Source organism: Cicer arietinum, chromosome 3 (genome assembly GCF_000331145.2).
Source record: "Cicer arietinum cultivar CDC Frontier isolate Library 1 chromosome 3, Cicar.CDCFrontier_v2.0, whole genome shotgun sequence".
NCBI lineage: Eukaryota > Viridiplantae > Streptophyta > Magnoliopsida > Fabales > Fabaceae > Cicer > Cicer arietinum.
In genome coordinates this window covers 1,919,908-1,946,378 of record NC_021162.2, presented here as the reverse complement: position 1 = coordinate 1,946,378, position 26,471 = coordinate 1,919,908, and the positions used below count along the sequence as shown (strand labels likewise).

At 28.9% G+C, this 26,471-nt stretch overlaps 2 protein-coding genes across 3 annotated transcripts; one reads left to right on the top strand and one right to left on the bottom strand.

Annotated features, from left to right (window-relative positions):
• Positions 1-1,934: 1,934 nt before the first annotated feature.
• On the bottom strand, positions 1,935-6,684 carry LOC101494952 (GDSL esterase/lipase LTL1-like). Its single transcript, XM_004489116.4, has 5 exons — positions 6,354-6,684; positions 5,259-5,386; positions 4,013-4,255; positions 3,458-3,710; positions 1,935-2,437 (listed from the first exon to the last, which is right to left on the bottom strand). The coding sequence occupies exons 1-5, from the start codon at positions 6,607-6,609 to the stop codon at positions 2,205-2,207; spliced, it is 1,113 nt and encodes a 370-aa protein (XP_004489173.1). The 5' UTR covers positions 6,610-6,684; the 3' UTR covers positions 1,935-2,204.
• Positions 6,685-16,783: 10,099 nt separating this feature from the next.
• On the top strand, positions 16,784-20,525 carry LOC101495280 (uncharacterized). Of its 2 annotated transcripts, none has more exons than XM_004489117.4 (9): positions 16,784-16,896; positions 17,000-17,149; positions 17,224-17,286; positions 18,216-18,282; positions 18,524-18,624; positions 18,810-18,854; positions 18,947-19,240; positions 19,382-19,484; positions 20,256-20,525. In XM_004489117.4, exons 1-9 carry the CDS (start codon positions 16,864-16,866, stop codon positions 20,336-20,338), a joined length of 939 nt encoding a protein of 312 aa, XP_004489174.1. In that variant the 5' UTR covers positions 16,784-16,863; the 3' UTR covers positions 20,339-20,525. The 2 variants fall into 2 exon arrangements, with proteins under 2 accessions (XP_004489174.1, XP_004489175.1); XM_004489118.4 differs by having other exon boundaries at positions 16,791-16,896; positions 17,003-17,149.
• The last annotated feature ends 5,946 nt before the right edge of the window (positions 20,526-26,471 follow it).

Here is a 26,471-nt window from a genome sequence, read left to right as displayed (position 1 = left end):
ATTAAATATTTTTTTTACAATTCTATTATTATTATTTATTATTTATTATTATTATTATTGTTGTTATTACCCTTAACTTAATTTCGCGTTTTAGTCATTTATCTTTTTTTTTTTCTTTCCGATTTGGTCCTTTATTTTAATTTTAAGTGATAATTTGATCTTTTATGTTTTAAAATGTCAACAATGTTATCATTTTTTTTATAAAAATTCAAAAAATTCATCAAAATTTTCTAACAAACCCCATAAAATTAATTATCATCTTTAATATAATGTAAATTTCATCAAATTCATAACTTAAATCTTTAAATAAACTCATATTTTCATTTTTTATTAGATGAGTTTGATGCTATTGGAGATGAAAATATGAGTTTATTTAAATATTTGAGTTACGCATTTGATGAAATTTGCATTATATTAAAGATGATTATTAATTTTATGGTTTTTATTTGAAAATTTTGATGAATTTTGATTAAAAAAAAAGGATAACATTGTTGATATTTTAAAACATAAAAAATCAAATTGTCACGTAAAAATAAAATAAATGACCAAATTAAAGAAAATAAAATAAAAGACTAAAACGTTAACTGAAATTAAAGTAAAGGATCGCGGAACCTTATTATTATTACATTGCCATTGAAAACAAATGAAATTCATAAATATAGGTAGAAATGGTTTATTTTGTGGTTATTTTGTATATCATTTTAGTGTAAATAATTATTAATGTGATAATAAGAATAAAACTTTAGTTAGTCATTAATATAATGAAAGAATTACATATAAAAGTAATATGACATACACAAAGTTATATTATTTAGACCAATACAAAAATATATTGAAAGTGTGATTGTATAAAAAAATGAACTCCTTATACTCAACAAAAGATCTATTTATAAAAAAAGTTGTTCCAAAATTAAATGTAAAATATATTTTTTAAATGATACTCTCTAATTAATATTAGACACAATTGCACCTATGGTTCCTTAATTTAATTTTAGATAATACTTCAATTCTTTATTTTTTTTCTTTTTTGATTTGATTATTTATGTAATTTTATTACAAAAATTCAAAAATATAAAGAATAAAAATATGAGTTTATTTGAAGATTTGAATTATAAATTTGATGAAATTTGCATTATATTGAAGATGATAATTAATTTTATAAGTTTTGTTTAAAAATTTTGATAAATTTTTGTAAAAAAAAAAAGATAACATTGTTAACATTTTAAAACATAAAAAATCAAATTGTTTAATTAAAATGAAATAAAAGACCAAATTGAAAAGAAAAAAAATAAAAAATTCAAGTGTTATTTGAAATTAAATTAACGGACCGCATGAGCAATTATATCTTAATAATATATGTATAGATCACTCTAAATTCAGTATCTTCTACTTTGTATTAGTATTATTGTTTAAGGTAAATACACATGTATTTCATTCTTTATTTTGTTATGTGGTTGGATATCTTTGATAAATATTTTCTTGGTTTTATTTTATAATTTTTGTTTACTCTATAATCTTTAGCTTTTTATTTTTTTATTTTTTTTACTTTAAATTTTTTTGTTTTTAATCTTAAGTTATTTTAATAATTTGTTTTCAAAATTTTATTTCTTCCTCTTTCAAATCACAACTTCTCCCTTCATCTCTGTTTTTCTAGTTGTGCTCATGTTTCTTTCTCCGCCTTTCAAACTCTCTTTTCAATGGATGCTGGTTTATTTTCTGATAGAAAGAGGAAGTCACATTTTTCTTCTAAAAAGAAAAAAATTCCACCATCTAAAGTAACTTCGATGATGAGTGATATTCCTTATCTTAGTTCAATTGATATATATTAATATTATTAAGTTTGTATTATAGTTAACATTGGTTTTGCTCTTGTTGGACTTTCTTTGAGCTATGGTAGTGGTACCAAAGAAATAATACATCACAAAGCAGATAGATACAACAAACTAATTGAATCCTATTTTGTAATTATATGGAAACATCCTTGAGTCACTGGTAGATTATTTGAAAAGTATATAAAAACATTTTTATCCCGCACAAAATTACTAACAAATTCAATTACAATTAATAGACCATTGACCGGTATTAGTTGAGACACCGAAAATATAGTGCAAAATTTCATCTCTATTATTAACAAATTTTTCTTCTTTAACAATTAATCATTAACATTTGTCTATTAATGAAATTGTGGTCGCCCCACTTTTAATTCATGTGGTAGCATCCAAGGCAAGAATGGTGCTTAGGTTCATTGGCTTCATGTATCTTGTTGAACCTGACATAATTCGATGCACAATTATTCTATTTGCCTTTTCAGATGGATGAAATTGATCCCAAAATGCATACAAGTTTCTATTTGGGCATAAGTTGGAGAATGTTCTGCACACTCCAACACCATTGTAGGGTCCTTGCCCACAACAAGCTACTTTTGATGTAACAAATCCTACAAAATTAAATCAACAATAAAATTTAAATGTTAGTATTTTAACACCATACATACATATATTTGCTGTTAATTGATAACTCAATTTAATTAATGTCACGTGTATTTGACACTTTAAATTAAAGATGTATTTTCTATTCAACATATATTAGTGTATGACACTACTATACTAACGACAAATATAATTATATTTAATTATTTTTATTTTTTCAATTTGTTATCAATGCTAATTAGAGTTGTTAATCTGACAAGCCCCATAATTATTGGTATCGGCTCACATGTTGGAGGGAGCAAAAAATTTATAATTTAAAAGGCTCCAAAAAACAAAATCCGCCACACTAAAAGCCCCCTAAAATTTTGTGAATTTAGTGGGCCTATAGGCCCACTTTTTAAAAAAAAGAATCGATTTTATTTTTCAAGAAATAAAGTTTTTCGATTTTTCACCTATAAATTTTTTTTTATTTTTTTCTATAAAAAATTTTTGATTTTTTTTTTGATAAAAAATGATTTACAATTTTTTTTATTTTTCTTACAATTTTTTGAGAAACAAATATATTTTTTAATTTTTTCCGAATAAAATAAATTTCGAAAGATTTTCAAGAAAAAAATCTCAAAATTAACAAAATATTGTGGGGTCTATAATCCCCCAGAGCGCCTCCCTTAAGCCCCATGAAATAATGGGTCGAGATTTTAAAAAAATTATTTTGATAGAGAGCCTAATATTAAAGGTTTAATAAATAAAAAATTAAAAGAGCCTTGTAGTTGAGAACTTTTTTTACAGCTCTAATGCTAACTGTGTCAATATCATGTTCAGGATTTATATTTGTATATCATATTATTAATTTTAATAGGAGTTACTTAGGTGGAACTTCTAATTAATATATTGTAGATGGAATACAATTTACAAATAAGGGTATTATTGGAAAAATGCAATTAATACTACTTTGATATGCAAATAAATATTCAAAACAAGACACACAATATGAGATCAAGACTTTATATAATATAAAATGTTAGTACCATAAGCTCTTGGATGAGTAACAAAGTCTTTGTGCATTTGTGCTGTATTTGCAGCAATGAAAATGTCCCTGCCAAGTTTCCTATTGAGTCCTTGCAACATTTTTACTAGTTGAGGATTGTACAATGCTGCACCAAGTTGTAGTTTAGGAGAACAATGTCCATTTCTACCATGTCCAGCGAGTTCTGCAGGGGCGCAACCCAATGGTCCTGACCCTGTCACAAGAACTCGCCGAGCACCGAGATTATATAGCCTCTGCAATAAGGATTATAATTATTTTAGCTAAAAATAAATAAAATTTAATAATATATTTTTATCCCTACAATTATATATTTTTTGTTTTCAGTCTCTGCAATTAATTTTTGTTATTTATCTTTATAAATATACCACATTTTGCAGAAAACAATTTCAATATGAGATTTTTTCGAAAGACTAAAACATTGTAATAATGACAAAAAAAACAAAATAAAGAATACAAAGACAAAAAATTTACATGGACTAAAAGAAAAAATAAATATATTTACCAAAAATAAAAAATATTGTATGTATAATTTTACCTGCAAGTGCTTTCTATACTCACAGATAAGCAACTTGACATACTGTGGTAATGAATATTGGCGAGACCTTGCAGATGAAGGAACAAGGTAATAATTGTTTACAAAATCATTGCCTCCAACTGTCATCAGAAACAATGCTTGATTTACAAGTCTTTTAGTCCGCGTCGCGCCGATTAGAGCCGTCATTCGCCGTTGATACGCTTTGAAGTAATCTAGTTGTGTATGCATTCTTGTCACATTCATCTGCAAAAGATTAAGGTTTGCATTAGCATAGCTATCTGTTAATGTATGAGTGTTATGTTAAATTTGCTTTTCTGCTTATTTTGGAGTCAAAGGAATGAATTATATTATTATAGGAGGGAACTCTTGATTCTATCATTGTGAAATTGAATTAGTATAATTCAAATTTTAAAATAGCATCATAGTCTATTCTAGATCAAAGTAATCTGAAATTTGGTTGAATTGATTGAAAAATCTTGAAAAAGTACATACTTATGTTGCTAAGAATGTTAAAGGAAGAGGGAGAAAACTTTACTATTGACAATTCTGATCGAAGTCGTGTCGCGGTGTTCGACACGTGTCTGTGTCTTGTGTCTGACACCGATACGATACTAAGACTTTGATTACGTTCAATTAATTTATTTTTTAAAATTATTATCGGTGTCGATATGTCAGTATCGTGTTCGATATTTGTGTCAATATTTGTACTTCATAGAGATCAAAAGTGACCGTAATTCTTCATTACAAGATACACAAGATTCAAACACTTAAGTTTATTTTTGGTCTTCTTTTTTTTCTTTCTCACGTATACTTAAAGTATTATGATATGTAGTTTACATATTTATTTTAAAGATTGTAGATATACTATGAGTCGGAGTGGTTGAGAGAAGAATAGAAATGTATTGTAAAATGTTTTATATAGTATTATCATGTAGTTGTCACTAGACAACATAATTGACCCACAAATTTTATTATTTGAGTACTACTATTTGAATATGCATATTATGAGTAATATGGATCGAGTTCCTGCGTAGTCATGATTCAGTGACTGTACAAAGTCACACTTTATCGATTGTTCAATCAAAGATGATATAATTTAAGTTTTAAGATTAGAATTTTTGTTTTTTAAAAAATCAAAAATATATTTTAAAATTTGGACCGTTCGATCTTAATCGAACACTTTATGTTATCCAAATATGTGTAGCATAGGTAGAAAAGAAAGTAGTCTAGTGATTTAACTACTTACAAACTGAGCTCCAGTATCATTAAGAATTCCAATTCCAGCTGAAGCAAAATTGGCACCAATTAGAAGATTGTATCCTTTTAATTGTGGACTCAAATATGGTAATGTAGACTTAGCACCAATTCTCTGACCTGAATCAACATAGCTTGTTATAGATATGTTCTTTCTACTATTAGCAATTATAAATATATTTGATGTTATTTGGAGTATTTGGTCTATTTTTTGTTTTTAATCTTTTTATAACTTATGTAAAAGAAATCCATCTTTACAAATAATTTTTTTTCTTTTGGTTTTTTTCATTTCATTTTAGCCTTAAAAACATTTATTAAAGTCGAAATTGAACCATATATAAGAGGCATAATTACTCATGCGGTCCCTTAACTTAATTTCAGATAACACTTGAGTCCTTTATTTTTTTCCAATTTGATCCTTTATTTAATTTTAAGTAAACAATTTGATCTTTTATGTTTTAAAATAATAACAATGTTATCTTTTTTTTACAAAAATTTATCAAAATTTTCAAACAAAACTCATAAAATTAATTATCATCTTTAATATAATGCAAATTTTATCAAATTTATAACTCAAATCTTCATATAAACTCATATTTTCATTCTTTATATTTTTTATTTTTTGTAATAAAATTAAATAAAGGACCAAATCGAAAAATAAAAATAAAAATAAAAATAAAAGACTGAAGTGTTATCTAAAATTAACTTAAAGGACCGCAAAAACAATTATGTCTATATAATATATATAATATTTGATTTTAGTTCATCCCATATGAGTTATATAAGAACTAAAATGAATATTATATACATATTACACCGATTAATTTAAATATTAACAGATTTTTTCAAAATTAAATCACAATATTTGTAAGTATTGAAAAAATGTCACATAAATGTTCTGTAAATACAATTCATTGATAACTAGAATTGATATGTAGAAATTCAAGTTCTTTGAATTCTCCACACTTAAGTTATGTGAATTAAGTTATTAGTCTGCTTAAAAAAAGTTACATATATATGTGAAAAATAAAAAATGATATATTTACAAATATAAAAAAAACATATTAAAAATATATAGAAACTTAGCTGATAAGATCAGCAATGTTGAAACCATTAGAGAAACGACCAGTTGGTCTATGAGTTGGATAATCAATTCCATAAGGAGGGGAATCAGCACGTGCATTTGTATGCAAATAGTTGTTATTTCCATTGTCAACAAGAGAATCTCCAAATACAAAGAATGCTCTTGGCCTAGCTTCAACTCTAGGGACAATAATGCCTAGTACTAAAATTAAAACAAGAACAAAGACTATATTAGGAACAAAACTAGACAAGGTTGCCATTCAAAAATGAAATCAACCTTTTGAATATTGGTATAGGGGTTGACTTGATTAATTCAAATGTTTGTTTTAGATATGTGTAGAGCTAGGTTCATGTATTTATATATAACCTTTTCTTTACCATATTGATATTTAATTGAATTCTTTTGTATGAGGCAAAATTTAGTTGCTCATTTATTAAAGGCTTTAATTTTTTGTTGCTTTTTTAAGTTTTTGAATTCAAAATTTTCACGAAGATCTACAATACTGTTTAAACAATTCTCTTTTAGTTTATAAATAAAAAAACGACTAAAACAATGTAAAAATAAAGAAAAACGAATATATATATTTTTTCTTTTAGATTGATATCATTAATAAGTCATTGTTTCAATTATAAAGACAAAAAAACCGTTAAATTGTTTAAAAAGTATTATTTATTATTATTAGTATTTGAAATAACAACGAATAAGTGATTTATCAAAATATTATTAATAAAAAACGATGACTAGATAAATTTATAATAAACATATAAAAGAGGAGCAGGATACTTTGATTTCTTATGATTTAGCAAATGCAAAAAGGTTAAACATTGGTCTCCAGAAATACTACTTCACTTTAGAATTTTCTCTAATTGGGGGCATTTGACCCCAGAAGTTAAATTAATTTGCAACGAGTAATTTGATAATTTAATGCTTTGTCCCCACTTCAAATATTGAGTTGTCTCCACAGAGGCCACTAAAGGAAAACTTAATACAATTTTTTGTGAAAATATTGCTGCCCCTCGAGTTCTAATTATGAGAAAAAATTTGCAAATTTCTTTTTTCTCATTTATAAAAAATATTAAGATTTTTAAGATGTATTCATTATTTAAATAATTATTTATTTTTAAATATTAATAGTCTTATACTTTTTTATGAATGATACATTTGTAAAAATATTTAAAAGATGATAATAAATAAATTTATTTGATATTGATGTTTTTTAATTTTTATAATTAAGACTAACGAGAGTACTATTGTTACAAATTATAACAATTATTGATATTGATGTCAAAAAAAGTTTAAAACAAATTATAAAGATTTTGAGTAACATTTTTTATTATGTATGAATGTTGAATTTAAAAGTTACAATGAAAATATATATTTAGAAAAAAATTATAGTTCTCGAATGATATAGAAGCATCAAGATGCATTAATTATTCATATGTCCTTATTTAAATTTCAAATACAAAATACTTATAAAGTTGAAAGTTAAGTTTTTAGGATATTTTATTCCAATTTTATGAGTGTTAATCATTTGACATCATTGTATCATATGACATATTATTAAAACATGTTACATCATTATTTTTTAGTTTCAAAATCTGATAGAAGTTAAAACTGTCACTTTTAAAATAAGGAGAGCAATTTCGTGAATTAGTAAAAAATAGAGAACTAAAATTACAATTAAACATAAAAAAATAGTAGAATATGAGAAAAATTAAAAAACCCAATTTAGTCACTGAAAAATATAAAAGTAACTTTCCGTCTCTAAAAAAAACTGGGTCAACTTAATCTCTATCTAAAATGAGCATTCACTCAATATATTTGTTTAACAATAATGATGTCATCATTTTTTTGTCCATAGATGAAACGGTAAAAAAAACATGTATTCACACAATATGGTTCCGAGTTCGAATTTGAGATATAATTAACATTCAGTTAACAATATCGACATTTATGAAGTAGATTAAATTTTATGAATAATGATATCATTATTTTATACTTACATATTTATATTTTTTTTAATTGATAATTACAAATAAATGACATTGTCCCACTAATTGAATTTTCTGGATCCATCTTGGATTTAGGTTGGTAGCACTGGGAAGCAACTAGCTAGAAATTGTATTTTCTTAGACATTTTTAATTGAAGTGTGCCTTACGATTGACTAGTATAAAGTTTAGGGTGACATGAATAAATGCTTTTTATGTCAACTAATCAGAAAGTTTAGGGTGACATTAATAAATGCTTTTTATGTCAACCAGTGTAATTATTTGCATACACAAATTTTGAAAAGGTTATAATATCCGATGACTAATTCTGCTATGGAAATTAATATTTGAGCTGGGACTTTGGTGCAACGTTATATTGTTAATTAATGTACCAAATTATTGTAAGTTATTTGCACCTCCCTTCTTTTCCCACTTCTGAGGCGACTTAAAATTCTTTGATTGTTTTGTAAAATATGATGTATCCTTTTTATTATATTTCTTGGTATATGATGTATCATCCATCCATATACATACACATTTTTTAATTAGTAATATTTTATTTTTTAAGACTTTATTCTTAAATGTTTCTGTTTTTAATTTTATCTATACGTGAATCCTATCTAAATATATTGCAAGTGTAAATTTATACTTCTATGTGACAATTTGAAATAGATTGATATCTTTCAAAGTATTTTTATTTTTGTAAAAATTCGTGAATAATATATTTAACACTAAAAATAAATTGGTTTTATGTGACTAACGTCAGTTTATCATGATATTTTATGTTTAAGTCTTAAGATGTAATAAAGATATTACCACAATATTTATTTTTTCAATGCTAGACCTTTGATCAAATTTAATCTGAAATTTTATTTTGGTTCAGAGTTCAAAATATGATATATATATATATAAAAATCGTAAGACATCAATTTTTATATATATATATATATATATATATATTTGTTCAACAAATGATCATATTCTTCAATTTCAAAATTTTTTCTTTTGTGATACATATGTATCATGTGAAAGAGTCATAATGATTGTGTGTTTAATGAAACTGTGGAGAATATTACTCACAAATGGTGGATATCATCAAGGTTTCATTCATGTATCTTGGTGGCGTGTATGGTGGCCATTGTTGCACTAACTTTTCCTATTGTATCTATTTTTTTTTCTTCTTTTGTTCTTGATACATTTTTTACTTTGAATAACTCTTCTTTAATAACTATTTTTTAATTCAATTTTTATTTTTTGAAAAAAAAATAGATTACATAAAAATGAAACTGATATAAATTTAAAATAAAATTCATTGTAAATATTTAAATTTATAATATGTACAGAAAAAGTATTAAAAATGTGTATAAAACATAATATAATGAAGATATTTGAAATGCTATGCAAGAACATGTGACTAAAAAATAATGTACAAAATTCAAGTAACAATAATATGAACTCATGTTTACCATTATATATTAGCAATAGCATGTGTTTGTGTATAGGTTGATACATGTTACTTAAATATTTTCTTTCTCTTTCTCTGCTCTATCAATCTCCCGTCAATTAGTTTTAAAGATCAATAATTTTGTTGACATTTTCTTTTTCTTAATTTTTTTTTGACTAAATTAGTTTATAACTTAATTTTAGGAAATATTCAGAAAAATATAATCAAACAATTGAGCTCTTAATGTGAAATTATTTTCGCTATAAATTATTCTAAAAGAAACCTAGTCCTCTATCTCCATAAATGTTAGGCCTTTAGGCTTTGAATTTCTGTGGGCTGACTAGGCCCAAATCACATTAGCAGCATGGGTAATCTGCTTTTCTATTACTGCTTTTTTTTTTCTCCCTAAAATACACTACATTTTTTACCTCCATATTTTAAAATTTAACGATTTTAATCCTTTAATTTAAAAATTTTAATTCTAATTTATTAGTTTTATTTATTTTGCAAATAGATATCTTAATTGATTTTGATTCAGTTAACTTTGATGTGACTGTTATATTTTTTTATGATTGCATGAAATATACATCTTACTTAAACAAAAAATTGTCAGCCTCATTTATTTTACTTTTAAAAAATTGTCAACTTATTTTTATAATATTGTCACTTCATTTTTTAAATTTAGCTAAAATATAATTTTGGTCATTTATCTTTTATCTAATATTTATTTTAGTCATTTAATTTTTACCTAATATTCATTATGGTCCTTTATCTTTTTTTATTCGTTTTAGTTCTTTGTCTTTTTTTTATTCGTTTTATTCATTTATCTGTTACTTAATATTCATTTTAGTCTTTAATAAAATAACAAACTTGTATAATTTTATGAAAGATACAAGAGTGAAACGAGTATTAAATAAAAGATAAATGATCAAATGAATTTATATATATAAAAGCCCAAAACAAATATTAAGTTAAAGATAAAGGATTAAAATTACATTTAAGTCTTTAAACTTTTTTAAAAATAGAACACTTGACAATTTTTTTATGAAAAAAAAATTAAAAATGAAGTAACAATATTAAATAAATAAAAAAGAGTTACCAATTTTAAGACAAAAATTAAGTGAGATGGAAATTTAAAAAAAAAAAAAAAAAAAATTAATGTTCATATTTCACATAATCATAAAAAAAAATAATAATAATAATAACGTCACGTTAACTAATTCAACATCAAGGAGCAACTATTTGTAAAAGACACTAAAGTTAAGGAGTTGAAAATACAAATTTCAAACTAGAGGAGCCAAAATCACATCCTTGGGAGAAAAAAAATGCATTTTAATATTATTTTCTACAATACACATTTGAGCTCTAAAAATTATCTTAAAGCTCGCACTTGTGGTTGAATTTAAGTAATTAATGAACTTTAGTTAAGAACAAATTGTACTATTTGATTACACTTTACTTATTTCTTATTTGAACTTTAAATTACTATAATTTATTTTTATAAGAAACGAAGGTTAAAACACACACCTGAACTGCACAAATTTAATAGTTTTTCTAAATGTATACATTTAGACTAAGACTGATCTTAAACTTGTGCAATGCGCACAAAATATATATGAGAGTAATATTTTTTATTATTTTAAAAATAATATTTATTTAAAAATTGAAAACTAAAATATATTTAGAATTAACTAAGAAAATAGATTTGTCATCATAATCACTAAAACAAAAACCGAACTAGCCTGATATATGTATCTAAAAGTAGTTTAGTAGTATGATTTATAATGTTGATGAAACAATAAGAAGAAAGACTATAATTTGATTCTTGCTCCTAACAATTTTTCTTTCCCTTAACAAACCAACTACTAAAACTTTGGTTACAAAAAAAGAAAACTACTAATTTTTTTTTTTTACTTTTGTTATTTACATTTTATAAGGTCAATATTTGAATGGGTAATGACTTTTGCTTCCAATGAAAGGAGTTACCATCTCGTCTCTTGATGACAACATAATTTTGTTCTAATTTTTTTTATCATTTGGATATTGCAAGGGTGATCCAAGATGGACTTTGGTTTTTTTATAACCATATGTTGGTGAGCAAAATACTTGATACTATTGAAATGTGGGTTCATGTTTTCAATATCCCTTTAGAATATATGAAGGAATAAGTTGAAATCAATGTTGGGGACTATATTGGCAAGTATCTTGCTTTTGATGATTCAAATGGTTGGGGTCCTTGGAGAGCTTACATACGAATTCGTGTTGTGATCGACACAACAAACTCCTTAAAAAAGGAGTTGACGCTTATAGCGGTAAATGGTGACTTCTTTACTCTCAATTTCAAGTATAAGAGACTTGGAACTTTTTATTTTTGTGTGGTATCTTGGGCCACATAGGCAATTTTTGCGGAAAAAAAAAACATATAGATGAGAAATGATATCAGTGCCTGCAATTGGGGAAACTTCCTCAAACCAGATTTAAAGAAGGAAAATAGGGGATGTGGCAATAAGTGGCTCAAGGAGGTGAACAAGGAGCCTCAACAATCCACTAATAATAACAACTTGGTTATTGACCGAACTGATGTAGATTCGAGTTCTTCTGGTGTCCAAAATATAGTTGCAATGCCACAGGTAAAAATTATACGGTCAACCCTTACGATCAGCACTACAGGTTCTGGTATAAGCATGATTATGCCACGTAAGCTTACTGGTCAAGATCAAGGCATTGAGGGTCAAAGACAGGTTGTGATGTATTGAAACTATGAGCATGTGCTACTGTCAAGTTCATCCAACACTTATGGGCAACCTATTGTAGGGAAGTTGTTTGAAAATTCTTTACAAATTGTTAAGATGGGACTTGTGGAAACCAATGAAGGAAGCATTGTACCCAAGAAAAGAGTTTGAATTGATGAAACTATTAATTCTGATGAAGTTGGACATGCAAGTTTGGTTATAAATGAAGATATAATGATGATTGCGGGCGAGTTTTATGTAGAAGCTGATGGGGTTAACCATGAAATTCATATGTATTCAAATCCTCTTTTTCAAAAAAAGGTTGTAATGGCGGGTAATGTTAACCAGACTTGTCAAGAGAAATGAGTATTATAGTTGGAATTGTCGAGGTTTAGGTAACCTGAGAGCAGTTCCAATTTTAAAATACCTTGTTCGGAATTATAATCCGAACATTATATTTTTGTATAAGACTCTGGTGAACTTAAATAAAATTGAATAATTATGAGTTTTGCTTGGTTATGATTTTTGTTTTTCTACTAATAGAGAAGGTCGAGGGGGAGGCATAACCATGTTTTTGGGCTCGTATTTTCCTTGCGTTATTACTGGTTTTTCAATCAATCATATTGATTTTGAGGCGGTGGAAAGTATGGTTGGGCAATGGCGGTTGACAGGGTATTACAACTATCTTGAGAGTTGTCGTTGAAGAGATGCTTGGACTATGTTATGTACCCTTACACATGTTTCTAATTTACCTTGGTGCATAATTAGGGATTTTAATGACATCTTGCCTTTATAAGATAAAAAGGGCATAGTGGATTGAATGCAATGGTTAATAAATGGTTTCGGACAAGTAGTATTCGACTCTGAGTTAACTGTTGTGTAATAGGATGGTTACCCTTTTACGTGGTTTAAGAGTTTGGGAATTGAATGAGTCGTGGAGGAACAACTGGATCATGCTTTGGCTAATTCTTTGTGGCATCAAAATTTTCCCAATGCAAATCTTGAAAATCTAGTAGCTCAGGTTTTAGATCTTTACCATTTGTTATTGCGACAAGTAGGAAGAAGACCAACTCGTTCTACTTCTCATACATTTAAATTCACAAATGCATGGTTACTTAAACCTGAATTTGATGATTTTGTTCGATCACATGGGATTTCTAACTCTCATTCGGATCTTCTTGCTAAACTAGAAATTGAAGCCAATTATATGGCGCCTTGGGGTAGAACCAACTCTCATAAGTTTCGTCAAGAAATTGCACAATGTTGAAAAGCCTTGGAAAGAGAGCTTTAGTTGGGCAACAACACAAATGCGAAAATATTTTCTTATTTGAGGAAGCAAATGACTGCACTGCTAGTTAAAGAATACACTTTTTATGACAACAAGCTAAATCATTCTGGTTGAGGGAAGGGGGCCTAAATACTATATTTTTTTCATGTGGCTGCCACGTCCTAAATACTAGATGCAAGCTAAATCAATTTTTTTTTTTATTGAGGATGACAATGGGAATCGACCCATCGAACATAGTGAGTTATGTCATGTTGCTAAAGACTATTTTAATACTCTTTATCAAAACACACAAAGCGTTTATGCTCCTATTTTGAATGTTCTTTCACATGTTATTGATACAGAAGGTAATGATAAGTTGGTTTGCTCCTTTTTTTAATAGAAGAATTCAAAGAAACTATTTTTTTCTATAGATGTATATAAGTGTTCGATGCCTGATGGTTTGAACTCATAATTTCATCATCACTTTTGGTCTTTGTGTGGTAATTAAATTTTTTAAGAATGTTGTGCTTGGCTTATGACTCGTTTATTTCCCAGTCATGAAAGATTAGAAGCCTATAACTCTTTGTAATTTTATTTATAAGATTATGGCAATGTTTTTTGCAAACAGATTAAAACATGTTCTACATAAATGTTTATCTGATAACCAATCAACTTTTGTGTCAAATATGTCCATACTTGACAATGCAATGGCAACACTAGAAATCGTTCGTTACATGAAAATAAGGACTCATGGTAAAGTTGGTGACGTCGCATTGAAATTGGATATCAACAAAGCTTATGACTGCATTGATCGGGGTTACCTTTGATAGGTGTTGACTACTTTGGGTTTTGCAAGTCAGTGGGTGAATTGAATTATGCTTTGTATCGAGTTAGTAAAGTACAATGTCATAGTGAATAATGATTGTGTTGGTCCTATTATCTCTAGAAGAGGTCTCCTACAAAGGTGATTCATTGTCGTCATATTTATTTATCTTATGTGTCGAAGGGTGAAAGTTAATAAAAAAGGCAAAAAGTCATAGTGACTTCCTTTGAGTCAAAGTGTGCTCAAATTCACCATTTATTTCACATCTTCTGTTTGCAGATGACTGTTTCTTATTCTTAAGAGCATCTATTAGAGAAACAAAGATTATGAAAAGTATTTTGTCTGTTTAGGAAGCCACGTTTGGTCAAGCTATAAATTTGCAAAAGTATAAGGTATTTTGTAGCATAAATGTGAATGAAGACTTGAAATGTATGATTACAAACATTCTGGGTGTGCACTCGGTATTTTGTAGCATAAATACTCAGGATTACCCTCGATGATTGGTAGAAGTAAAAAAAATACTTTCAGATTCATTAAGGACAAAGTTTGGCAAAAGATCAACTTATGAAATAATAGAAGTCCCTCTCGGGCATGTCAAGAAGTCCTAATTAAATTCGTTCTCCAAGGTATTCCATCGTATGTAATGATCATATTCATGCTATCCCCTGCTTTAGGGGATAAGATTGAAAAAATTATGAATTCATTTTGGTGGGGAAAAAATGGAGGACAAGATATAGACATCAATTGGCTAAAGTGATACAAACTGACAATACATAAACGCGATGGAGGTATGAGTTTTAAAAACATCAGTGATTTGAATCTCTCTATGATTGGTAAACAAGGTTGGATGTTGTTATCTAATCCGGAAAGCCTGGTCACTCGTCTTTCAAAGCTTAATATTTTCCAAAGTGACTTTTTGTCTGCTAACCTTGATCACAATAAGCTATGTTTGGAGGAGTATTTGAAGTGCTAAACGTCTTTTGCAGACGGGGTCTCGATGGAGTGTTGGAAACGGATCTAGTATCCCTTTGTGGAATAACAATTGACTAATGATGGATTTAGCCTTATTAAACCACTAGAGGTGCATGATCAACATGCAAATGCTTGTGTTGATAGTTTGATTATGCCTTAGCATAAAAAATTGACTAGAACCCTAGTTACAACAATTTTTGATCCTAGCACCGTCATAAGATTCTTAAAACACTTGTTTTTGACTCAATGACATGTATATTGTCGGAAATGCTTATAGATTATGTCTGAATGACTTTAGTTACACTTCAAATTTCAAAATGGCATGAAGTTGGAATCTAATCTACTCTTTTGTGGATAATTTGTCGAAATTGCCTTCTTACGCGTTCAAGACTACACAATAAGGGTGTCAATTGTCATGATCACTGTGTTTTGTGTGATGAAGACATCAAAGATAGTTTGTATGTTTTCTTTTTGTGCATGAATGGTAGGAATTGTTGGTAGCAATGCAAGTTTAGAATATTATGGAAGCGGCTACTATTGGAGCAAACTTGGCCGCAAATGTGATTTTTGCTTTTTTTGTAGAGACTTGACCATACCCAAGTGGTATCGATGACAATGATTCTTTGGATTATGTAGCAACAACAGAACAATCACGTATGGCATAACATCATTGAGAACCAAATGCAAGTCATCAACGATAGTATACGATTACTTGAGGAATGGAAGTTAGCACAACATAATTTAGAATCCAATACAAGTCATCAACTGTGGTATACGTCTACTGGAGAAATGACAGTTGACACAAAATCTACAATAAAATTAAAGGTTAAATAGTATAATTAACTCTTCCACAATTTGACTTAAACCTAGTGATGGAAGATAGAGTACAAGATATTTTTTAATAAAAAGTCATAAAATCTAAAATTTAAAGTTAAAAAAATTAATCATACATTAAAATAATGACTTGAAATAGTCAAATCAATTAAAAAAAATACATATAACTTCTTAATACTTTTCAAACTAAAATTTAGCATTTTTCTTTGTAGCATTCGCGCCTTAAAAGTAATAGTATTTGAAAAAAGTGTTTTTTATTTGGAAAAAAGGAGTGGGGAGTGTTAGAAGCAAACATGGTAGTGCAATAAGTAAACAAAAAAAGAAAAAGAATGCTAAATGCTTCAGTTCAATAATTAGAAGCCCAATCCAATTTCCTCAATATTATCAAAGCCCAAAACAAACGAGAAAAGAAAAACCGTTAACGAGTTCGAGGTTGCTGAAGAAGAACAAAAATGGCGGCGTCTAACTCCGAATGTAACTCTAAGGTCACTACAATGAATCAATAATCTTCTTTTTCATTCTTCACACTTCAATTAATGGTTTTAATTTTATTTTTTTGGATACAAATGGTTTTAATTTTTGTTGCAGCAGGACAATACTCAGAAACCGAATTTCGAAACGTTTCAGTTATTTTCCTCTTCCGTAGGTTCTGGTTTCGGAATTTTTGATGATGTTTCACAACAAGTTTCTGCTATACCTCCTCCACCTTGCGTTGAAGTTCTCGCCTCTGATTCAGAGGTATTCTTCTTCTACTTGGTTCATGATTATTTGAATTGAAACGACATCGTCTTCAAACTTCTTTGTTTTTTTAGGTTGCTTCATGTAACAAACTCAATGTGGAGTCAGTAGATTTTGATGGTGTTACTTTGTTTAAGGTAAAGTTTGTTTCTTTATTTCCAAATTCTCATTCTCATAGGAATTGAATTATTGTTAGAGTAAATACCCAATTTTGTCCTGAAATTGTTGGAAGTTATCAACTTAGTTTCCACATTATAAATATTTCAAAATGATCTCTAAATTATAAAATATTCATGAAGTTTCCCATGGTTTTAAATTGCGGTTGCGATTATGCTGTGAAAATTTAAATTGTGGGAAAATGTGGGCAATATAGCAGCAGCTATTGCAATTGCGGACTGCAATTTAAAATAACTAGTTAATCCTTCCATGAGTATTTGCATGGACTGTAATCAGTGGCGGAGCCAGATTATTATTCATGGTGCATTGACTAAAACTTCAATATTTATATAAAAGTAAAGTGTCATTTTTGTTTCTTAAATGTGTGAGGTGCGACCACTATAGTTTTAAATGTACCAGAATTAAACACATTATCAAACTCCTCTTCTGTTAGTAATTTTATAGATCAAATTGACTAATAAAAGACATATTTGAGAACTAAACTAACTTATAAAAGATACATTTGAAGACCAAAATGACTAACAAAATACACATTTAACTATATTTTTATGTAAAAGTTGCTTAATAATTAACTTATCATAAGGTCATATAATAATTGATTATATATAACTTAAAGGAACTTATAAAATTTGGAGGACCGTGGCACCTGCCGGTCCCCCTTGGCTCCGCCCTTGACTATAATAATATTCGGATGACAAATTTAATCAATATTTTGCAATTCTAGGAATTATTTTAGAATATTGGGAATGATAGAGACTACATTGATGCAGTCCTAGATATTTAGGGACTAAATTAGATTGAATATTTACTTATTAATTTATTATTATTATTATTATTATTATTATTATTATTACGATTATTATAGCTTAGTTTTATCACATTCTTTTAGGGGCGGGTGAATACTCAACAAGTTTTTGGTTTATCCAACTCTGATTTAGTTCCGGGGAAATATGAAGGTAGTGCTGTTTTGCTCCTTGCATTTCTATTTGTTTATTCATGTTGATGACGTATGAATCACATACGCTAGACACTGACACAAATACATGCTAATAACAACTTAAGAAAATATAAGTGATCGAATAGTAATTATGTGTGTCGGTGTCGTGTCAAATACCAAACACACATTCAATCGGAAGTGTCGTGCTATATAGTTGATGATTACTAAATCAGTTGCATCTTTGGTTTCCTATGGCTTAGGAGGACTGAAGCTGTGGGAAGGTTCACTAGATCTAATTAAAGCCCTTCGTTCAGATATCAAAAGTGAGCTTATTTCATTCGGAGGGAAGCGAGTATTAGAGGTGGGCATCTCTTTCTTCAGGTGATTCTGTGATCTATTTATTATATACTTTCTCATTTTACAAACAAATTCACTTTAAAAGAACTTGTTATTTTATATTCCAATCAATTAAGAAGATTTAGTCGAAGCTAGTTTCTTGGTAGGAAACTTGTTCGTCTATCACTGAGTTTCAAATATTTGATTCAGGTCGGATGCGGTCATGGACTGCCAGGAATCTATGCTTTGCTTGAGGTGAAACTATGGTTCATTCATTGCCTTTGCTTTGGTATCTTCAATTAAATTTGAAAAATGTAATAATGTGTTTTTTATTATGGTTGATTCAGGGCGCATCTGTTGTACATTTTCAAGACTTCAATGCCGAGGTCCTACGTTGTCTCACCATTCCCAATATAAATGCAAACATTTCTTCAAGATCTCAACTATCACCGTCAATCTCGACAAATGACGAGGCAGAAGTTCGCTATTTCGCTGGTGACTGGGGTGAAGTCGATAAACTGCTACCTCATGTTAGTAAAGATGCTAAACACGTTGAAGGTTCTGGTTATGATTTTATTCTGATGGCGGAGACAGTATACTCTATCAACAGTCTTCAAACTCTCTACAATCTTATCAAGAAGGTATTGTTTTGATAAATGACAAGATAAAAATAATTTTTCTTAAATTGAGCTAGTCATTGCAATGTATATCAGTGCATTTTCTGTGTATGTATTAATGTGCATCTTTGATGATAAAAATATTGGTTTTCTTCCATATTGAAGTGCTTGATACATCCTCATGGAGTTGTTTACATGGCTGCAAAGAAGTATTACTTTGGGGTAGGCGGAGGAACTCGAAGATTTCTGTCTGTGGTCGAAAAAGATGGTGAGCTAGTATTGATGATATATATGCATATATATTTTATATTGTATAATATTTGTTTTATTTTAATACGTTTGATACAGTTTTATAATAATCATGTTAGCTAAATGTATCTAAATTTAAGTGTCAATATTCATGTAATATATGTTTATAAATTTGAATTTTGAAAATTTGTGTTGTTGAAGAGTTTCCTAAAATTATGGTGTTGATTTAAGTTTTAATTTAAATTTGAACAAAATTGAATTGTTAAAAATAAATTTGTCCAGAAAATGATATGACAAAAATAAGGAGTATGCTTTATATAATGGTATTAGATTATGAATGTTTATATGTTATGTGTTGCATCACAAAACCAAGCACTGTCCTTAATATGCAAACAATTTGTAATAGTTACAGTAATCTTCTGATCTATTGGTTTTCTACTACTATATCACTACCATGCACATACCCTGATACATGTAGGACTCATATGGAACCTATATCACAGATCCATGTGTTTATGCTGGTCAATTAGTGTGGTCTATACAATTTCCATGACTTCTTAAACACGACCTATTACAAATAACCAACGGTTGCGCGTAATAGTATGGGCAAATGTGAAAGAATATGCATTATCATAATTCATCCACAGCTATATAATTGTTGCCTATACCATTTTTTATGCAATGGTTTTTGAGCAGTTGCTTAATTAAAACTGTCGCCTATACCATGTTTGGCATGGACTAAACTGAAAAATGTTGTAGTGTATATCATAACAACCCTTTATTTGTGCAGGTGTCATGACTAGTAATCTGGTTGCTGAAATCACAGATGGTTCATCTAATGTGCGTGAAGTATGGAAGCTTACATTCAAGTAGTGTTGCTTGTGACCGGATGGAAGTTCCTTTGGAATTACTCAACTTGTTTTTTATATCAAGGTATTGTAAAACTTCAGATGATTAGAGAATTTTAAGAAAAACAGAAGTTATTTTATGTTTGTTTAAAATTATAAAAAGTGACTTTGTATTTCTCTATCTTTTACTGGAAATGATTCTTTTTGTTTTCTTTTAAGTTAATCAAAGTAGCATTTTTAGAATTTTTTTAATTATAATTTTTTAAAAGTTTACACAAGCATAACTAAAACATGAAAAATGATATGTTTTTTACTTGATAAAAGTGATTATGTCTCAAATAATCTTAAATCAATGCACTCAAAGTTGAAAAGGAAAATTTAGAAGAAAATAATTATTGGATACGAAGATGAGGATGAAGAATAAATATAAGAATGAATATAAAAATGAAGATAATATTGAGATAAAGAAATTAAAATCACCTATATTGAAACGATTAATCTATTCGCTTTGGAATTTTAAACCTATTACAGATTTTTGGAGAGTTCAATTTCTAATTGGGATTCTATTTTTGTTTGACTATAAAATTGATCAAACAAGCATAAATCAATCTTATCTGAATTTCCTTATGTCAACATAAAATTTGTAGCTATGCCTCTTAGCTTTCCAACGCATGCTTGCACACTTCAATTCGATATTCGGAGCTCAAATTATGACTTGCCAAATGAGCCACGGTTAATGTGCAAATAATTACGAAAATAAATCACATAATTATATCAAAATTCAATTACGATCTAAAGTTTAAAAACGTGTTAAAAAACACTAATCTTAGATTCAAAAAGCTTTCAAAACGTCAAAGTACAAAACTATAAAGATGTGTCCAAATGTATTGATTAAGTTGCATTCATCACTGAATGAATTCAAATGTGCTTGTGGTTTAGGAAGTTCTTATAGCTAGATGGTGGAAGTTCTGATAGCTTTCTTAAAGGTTTAATGGTTTGGTTGGAAATGGTAATACTTTGGTTGTGGAAGGATTGATTAAGAATCTTTTCTGTCCAAATTCAAGAGAATGCCATGTCTCTCTATGTCTGAAGTTTTTTCACAAAGGATCATGCATAACTCTACATGGCGACAACCTTCCCTGCCAAAAATAGCACAATCCCATCACATCCGTAGGTTCCATGAAAAATCTTCCCTCGACACATCATTTGACATCAACATTGTATATTATACGGTTTATGCTTTTGATATTATCTTTTCATTCGTCTCGGGATCCAGATCAACATTTGTTTATGTTGTATTTTATCATGAATGAGTGAGATTTGTGTCAAAATAATACAACTCTAACACTACACTAGAATGGGACTCACCTGTTGCGTAGGATAGTTAAGATTTTTTGTCTTTTTATTTTTTCTAAATAATTTTTTTTATTATTTAAAATTTATATATTGTTTGTATACCTAATTTATAATTATGGAATAAAAAAATTTATACCTTTCAAATTTAATTTATAGAAATACAATATTTGTGATGGTAAATTGCAGCCACCAAAATCCGTCAATTTCATTCTTGTTGCTATAAACAATCGAACAAATATAAATATATATATATATACACATAGGAGACACTCAAGAAACTCTCAAGATTTCTAACAGAAGTTATCTTGTTGTATTCCACTCTGCCTTGAACTGAAGACAAGCCTTGCTTATATAGGGAAAGGGTCCTGCTTGTACAGCTTTGGTGTAGTGGAGGAAATGATGAGGTTTTATACCAACTATCTTGTTAGAGGTTTTATACGAACTAGGATTGAAGTGTTTAATCATTCCCTAACAAGGGAAGAATTAAACACTTCAATCCTATGTGTCCTACGGGATGCAAGGTTCTTGAACTTTCAAGATTCAATTATAAGTACAGTTGAATCTAGTCTTTGTCAAGGACCAATTTGGTTTGGATGTTATCCAAATTTTTCTTTGTCTTTAAAAGACCCAAACATCGCAAATTCTCTCATGTTACAAATCAAAACTCATAATTACAAAATGATAGAAGGATCTATTCCTGTAGCTATTATTTACAGAGTCCATTACAAAACAATGTTTTCAGCCTTTACGGTAACAAAAAATATTGAAAACAAAAAGGGCGAAACACTATTTTTACAAACTGATCTAACAAAAGCAAACACTGTTATTCCAAAAACCATCCTTTGGAAAGATATTGATCTTCCTGAAGAATGGATTCTAGAAGGAGCTGTTAGACCACAAACTCTTGAACAGTCAAAACCAAACAACAATCTTAAAGAAGTCATACAATACAATGACAATAGGGTAAAACTAAGTTTTTCAAGAACTTCTAGTGCTAGGTATTCTGATGCTAGTTCCTCCAGACCACCTCCAATCATACAATTGACTCAAAAATTAGAAAACTTTACAAAACCACGTTTTTCATGTTCTAGCATACCAAGTGCTTCCTTTCAAAATGTTGACTATTCCACAAATATACCTCATCAAATTTACACAGCACCACAAAACACTAATGAGGAGCAACAAAACATTTCTCCACCTACTTCGCTGTCTTTTTCTGCTATAACTGAAAATGTTGTTAATGAATTAAATGTCATAGAAAAAGAGTTTGAAGTTGATAAAACTATCCTCCATAACGATTTTTATGCTTCCAATAATACAGAAAAAAGAACATGGTTCTTCAAAAACTTTCTAAAACAAAGACAAAATATTCCAAATGAATTTTACAACTTCATTTTACAAAACAAGACCCATATTCGATTCTTTGAATGGTTTGAAATATATGCAGAACAAAACCAAATTTCTTACCCTTTCAAACAAAACCTAAGTTCTGTTAATCCTATAACAACCAGAAATAAAACTGCAGAATGGGATTTGGCAACCGGACAAAAAATTCAGGTTGAACACCCACCTTTGAGACAAATCATAATAACACACCTTGAAAAACAAGTAGAAGTTGCCCCTTTCAAAATCCCAAGTGATAGTTCGGAAAAAGATATTCGAAATATCCTTCAACAAAATAATTTTACAAATGTCCATCTTAGTACAATAGCAAAACAATTAAATAAGATAGAAGAAAATCAACAAAATTCTACTGTCTCTCCGATTGAGACAGCTGATCCAAAACTAAAAAACTCAGTCTTTAAACCATTCCAAATCTCAAAAACAAGTCAAAAACTGTTCAGGGAAGGCAGATCAGAATTCACCCAAGCCTTACATGAACAACTCAGTAAGATAGAACATTCCTCTACCTCTACACCAATGGTAGCTAAAGATACCTTTGACAAAACAGTTACGACTTTAGACCAAGTTTCTGAAATCGAACACGAACCACAAAACCTGTGTAAACTTCAATGGCAGAAGGGTCGACCTTTAGCCATGGTCACAACACCAGATTTAGGAATTGAAAATAGACCTAATGTCATCTCTCAATCCAAATTCAATGCCAACACTGTCTACGAATGGAACATGGATGGTATGTCCGAATACAACATCTTAAGTCTCCTCCAACAAATGACAATGGCATCAAATGCTTACAAAAACCAAGCCAATACACCTGACAAAGCCATAACTGAACTCCTAATAGCAGGATTCTCCGGCCAACTCAAAGGTTGGTGGGATTACCATCTCACTCCCTCTCAACACCTAGAAATTTTGAACGCAATTCAAACCACAGAGGAAGGAATTCCTATCCTCGACGAAATAGGAAACCCAATACCTGATGCAGTTGCAACACTAATACACACAATTAGCTTGCACTTCATAGGTGATCCATCACACTTAAAAGATAAAAATGCAGAACTCTTATCTAACCTTAGATGTAAAAAACTTTCTGAGTTCCAATATTACAAAAATACTTTCTTAACCAGAGTCACGCTAAGAGAAGACTCAAACCAACCTTTCTGGAAGGAGAAATTCCTTGCAGGACTCCCAACCCTTTTAGGAGAAAAGGTTAGAAACAAAATCAAAGAAGTCTATGGGGTAAACCAAATCCCATATAACCATTTAACTTATGGGGAATTGGTTAGATTTACTCAAAAAGAAGGTTTGAAAATCTGTCAAGATTTAAAACTCCAAAAACATCTAAAATGGGAAATGAAAAGAACTAGACAAGAACTAGGTTCTTTTTGTAAACAATTTGAAATACCTATGACAAATATTTCGCAAGACTGTCAAGGGTCTTGTTCAAAACCTTATAGAAAACATCGCACAAAATCTTTCACCAAACCAGACAGACTTGAGTTCTATAAAAAATCTAGACCCCAAAATTCTTACAATCAAAGAAAACCTATTTTTTACAAGAAAAACCTTTCCAAAAGAAGTTTGAACCTCAAACTTCAAAACAAATAACTTGTTATAAGTGTGGCCAAACAGGACACTTCTCAAGATATTGCAAGAAAAATAAAAAACTCCATGAATTAAAAATCGATGAACAAATAATTCAAAAAATAGAGGCAATACTTTTAGAAACTTCTGAAGAAGAAACTGCCACTGATTCTGAAGTAAGTTCATCTGAAAATGATAAACCCCTATAGTTTGATGAACTAGGAACCTCCGGCTCTCTTAGCGATTCAGAAGCTAGTACAAAATCAATTAATGTTTTAACAAAGGATCAAGAACTAATTCTTGATATTATAAAACAGGTTGAAGATACAAAACTTCAAAAGGAAATAATAGGAAAACTATTAAATACTTTTGAGTCAAAACAAAGTCAACCTTCCACATCCTCATCAAAATTACTTCCTAAAACCACTTATGACCTAACAAATATCTTAGAAAAAAGAACAAAGTCACAAGCCCATGTCACGATTCAAAGAGATTAAAATTGTAAAACAAGAATTAAAAACTCTTAAACAAAAACAAGAAATTGATTCAAATATTCTTCAAAATCTTATTTCACAAGCACAAAATCAAACCTCTTCTGACCATGAACAGGATGAAGAAGAAAGAGAAAATGAAGAATATTCTAACAAAATTAAAAATTTAGAAGAAATCCCAGAGGATTTCTTGTTCGTTTTAAAAACAATCACAACAAGAAAATATTTAATCAAAATTAATTTAGTTTTTTCTGAAGATTTCAAATTTGAAACAATTGCACTTTTTGATACTGGAGCAGATTTAAATTGCTTAAAAAGTAGCATTGTACCAAACAGATTTCTAGAAAAATCTAATGAAAAACTTGTTGCGGCTAACAACTCCAACATGATTATAAAAAATAAAACCGAAGCTTCCATTAAAAATGGTAACGTTTCAATCAAAACTCCTTTTGTTTTATTAGAAAATATTACTCATACTGTCATTTTAGGGACTCCTTTCATTAACATGATAACCCCCTATTCAGTCAATTACGACAGTATTTCTTGCAAAACAAAAGAAGCCATAATTATTTTCCCTTTTATTGAAAAACCTAGAACAAAGAATTTAAATCTTTTAAAAGTTTGTTCTGTTTACAAAACTGAATTAAATTGTTTAATTCAAGGAAAATAAAAACATTTATATTTCCTAAAACAAGATGTTTCTTTTCTCAAAACTGAACAACAATTACAAAATAGTTTCGTAAAACAAAAAATTTCAAATCTCCAAAAAAGAATTGAAAACGAAATCTGTTCAGATTTACCAAATGCTTTTTGGAACAGAAAACAACATATGGTAGACCTACCATATGAAAATGACTTTTCCGATAAACAAATCCCAACAAAAGCTAGACCTATCCAAATGAATTATGAACTTGAAACACATTGCAAAACAGAAATCCAAGACCTAGAACAAAAGGGTCTAATTACAAAGTCTAGGTCGCCTTGGAGTTGTGCAGCCTTCTATGTGAACAAAAATTCTGAAATAGAAAGAGGTGCACCTAGGCTAGTTATAAACTACAAACCTTTAAACAAAGCTTTAAAATGGATTCGTTACCCGATTCCAAACAAAAGAGATAGATCTTTTACAAAAATTACAGTCTTCATCTGTATTTTCAAAATTTGACATGAAATCAGGATTTTGGCAAATACAAATTGATCCAAAAGATCGGTATAAAACAGCTTTTATAGTCCCTTTTGGTTAATATGAGTGGACGGTAATGCCCTTTGGATTAAAGAATGCCCCTTTAGAGTTCCAAAGAATTATGAATGAAATCTTTAATCCATTCT

What these genes read in the sequence shown, in the direction of transcription:
- LOC101494952 (XM_004489116.4), bottom strand. Translation starts at nt 6,609, where the DNA reads ATGGCAACCTTGTCTAGTTTTGTTCCTAATATAGTCTTTGTTCTTGTT. An exon ending in CAACATTGCTGATCTTATCA is followed by an intron (nt 5,387 to 6,353) that starts GCTAAGTTTCTA and finishes ATGTTGATTCAG; the next exon opens with GTCAGAGAATTGGTGCTAAG. An exon ending in AGTATAGAAAGCACTTGCAG is followed by an intron (nt 3,711 to 4,012) that starts GTAAAATTATAC and finishes TCCTTATTGCAG; the next exon opens with AGGCTATATAATCTCGGTGC.
- LOC101495280 (XM_004489117.4), top strand. Translation starts at nt 16,864, where the DNA reads ATGGCGGCGTCTAACTCCGAATGTAACTCTAAG. An exon ending in AGTTCCGGGGAAATATGAAG is followed by an intron (nt 18,283 to 18,523) that starts GTAGTGCTGTTT and finishes CCTATGGCTTAG; the next exon opens with GAGGACTGAAGCTGTGGGAA. An exon ending in TCTACAATCTTATCAAGAAG is followed by an intron (nt 19,241 to 19,381) that starts GTATTGTTTTGA and finishes TCCATATTGAAG; the next exon opens with TGCTTGATACATCCTCATGG.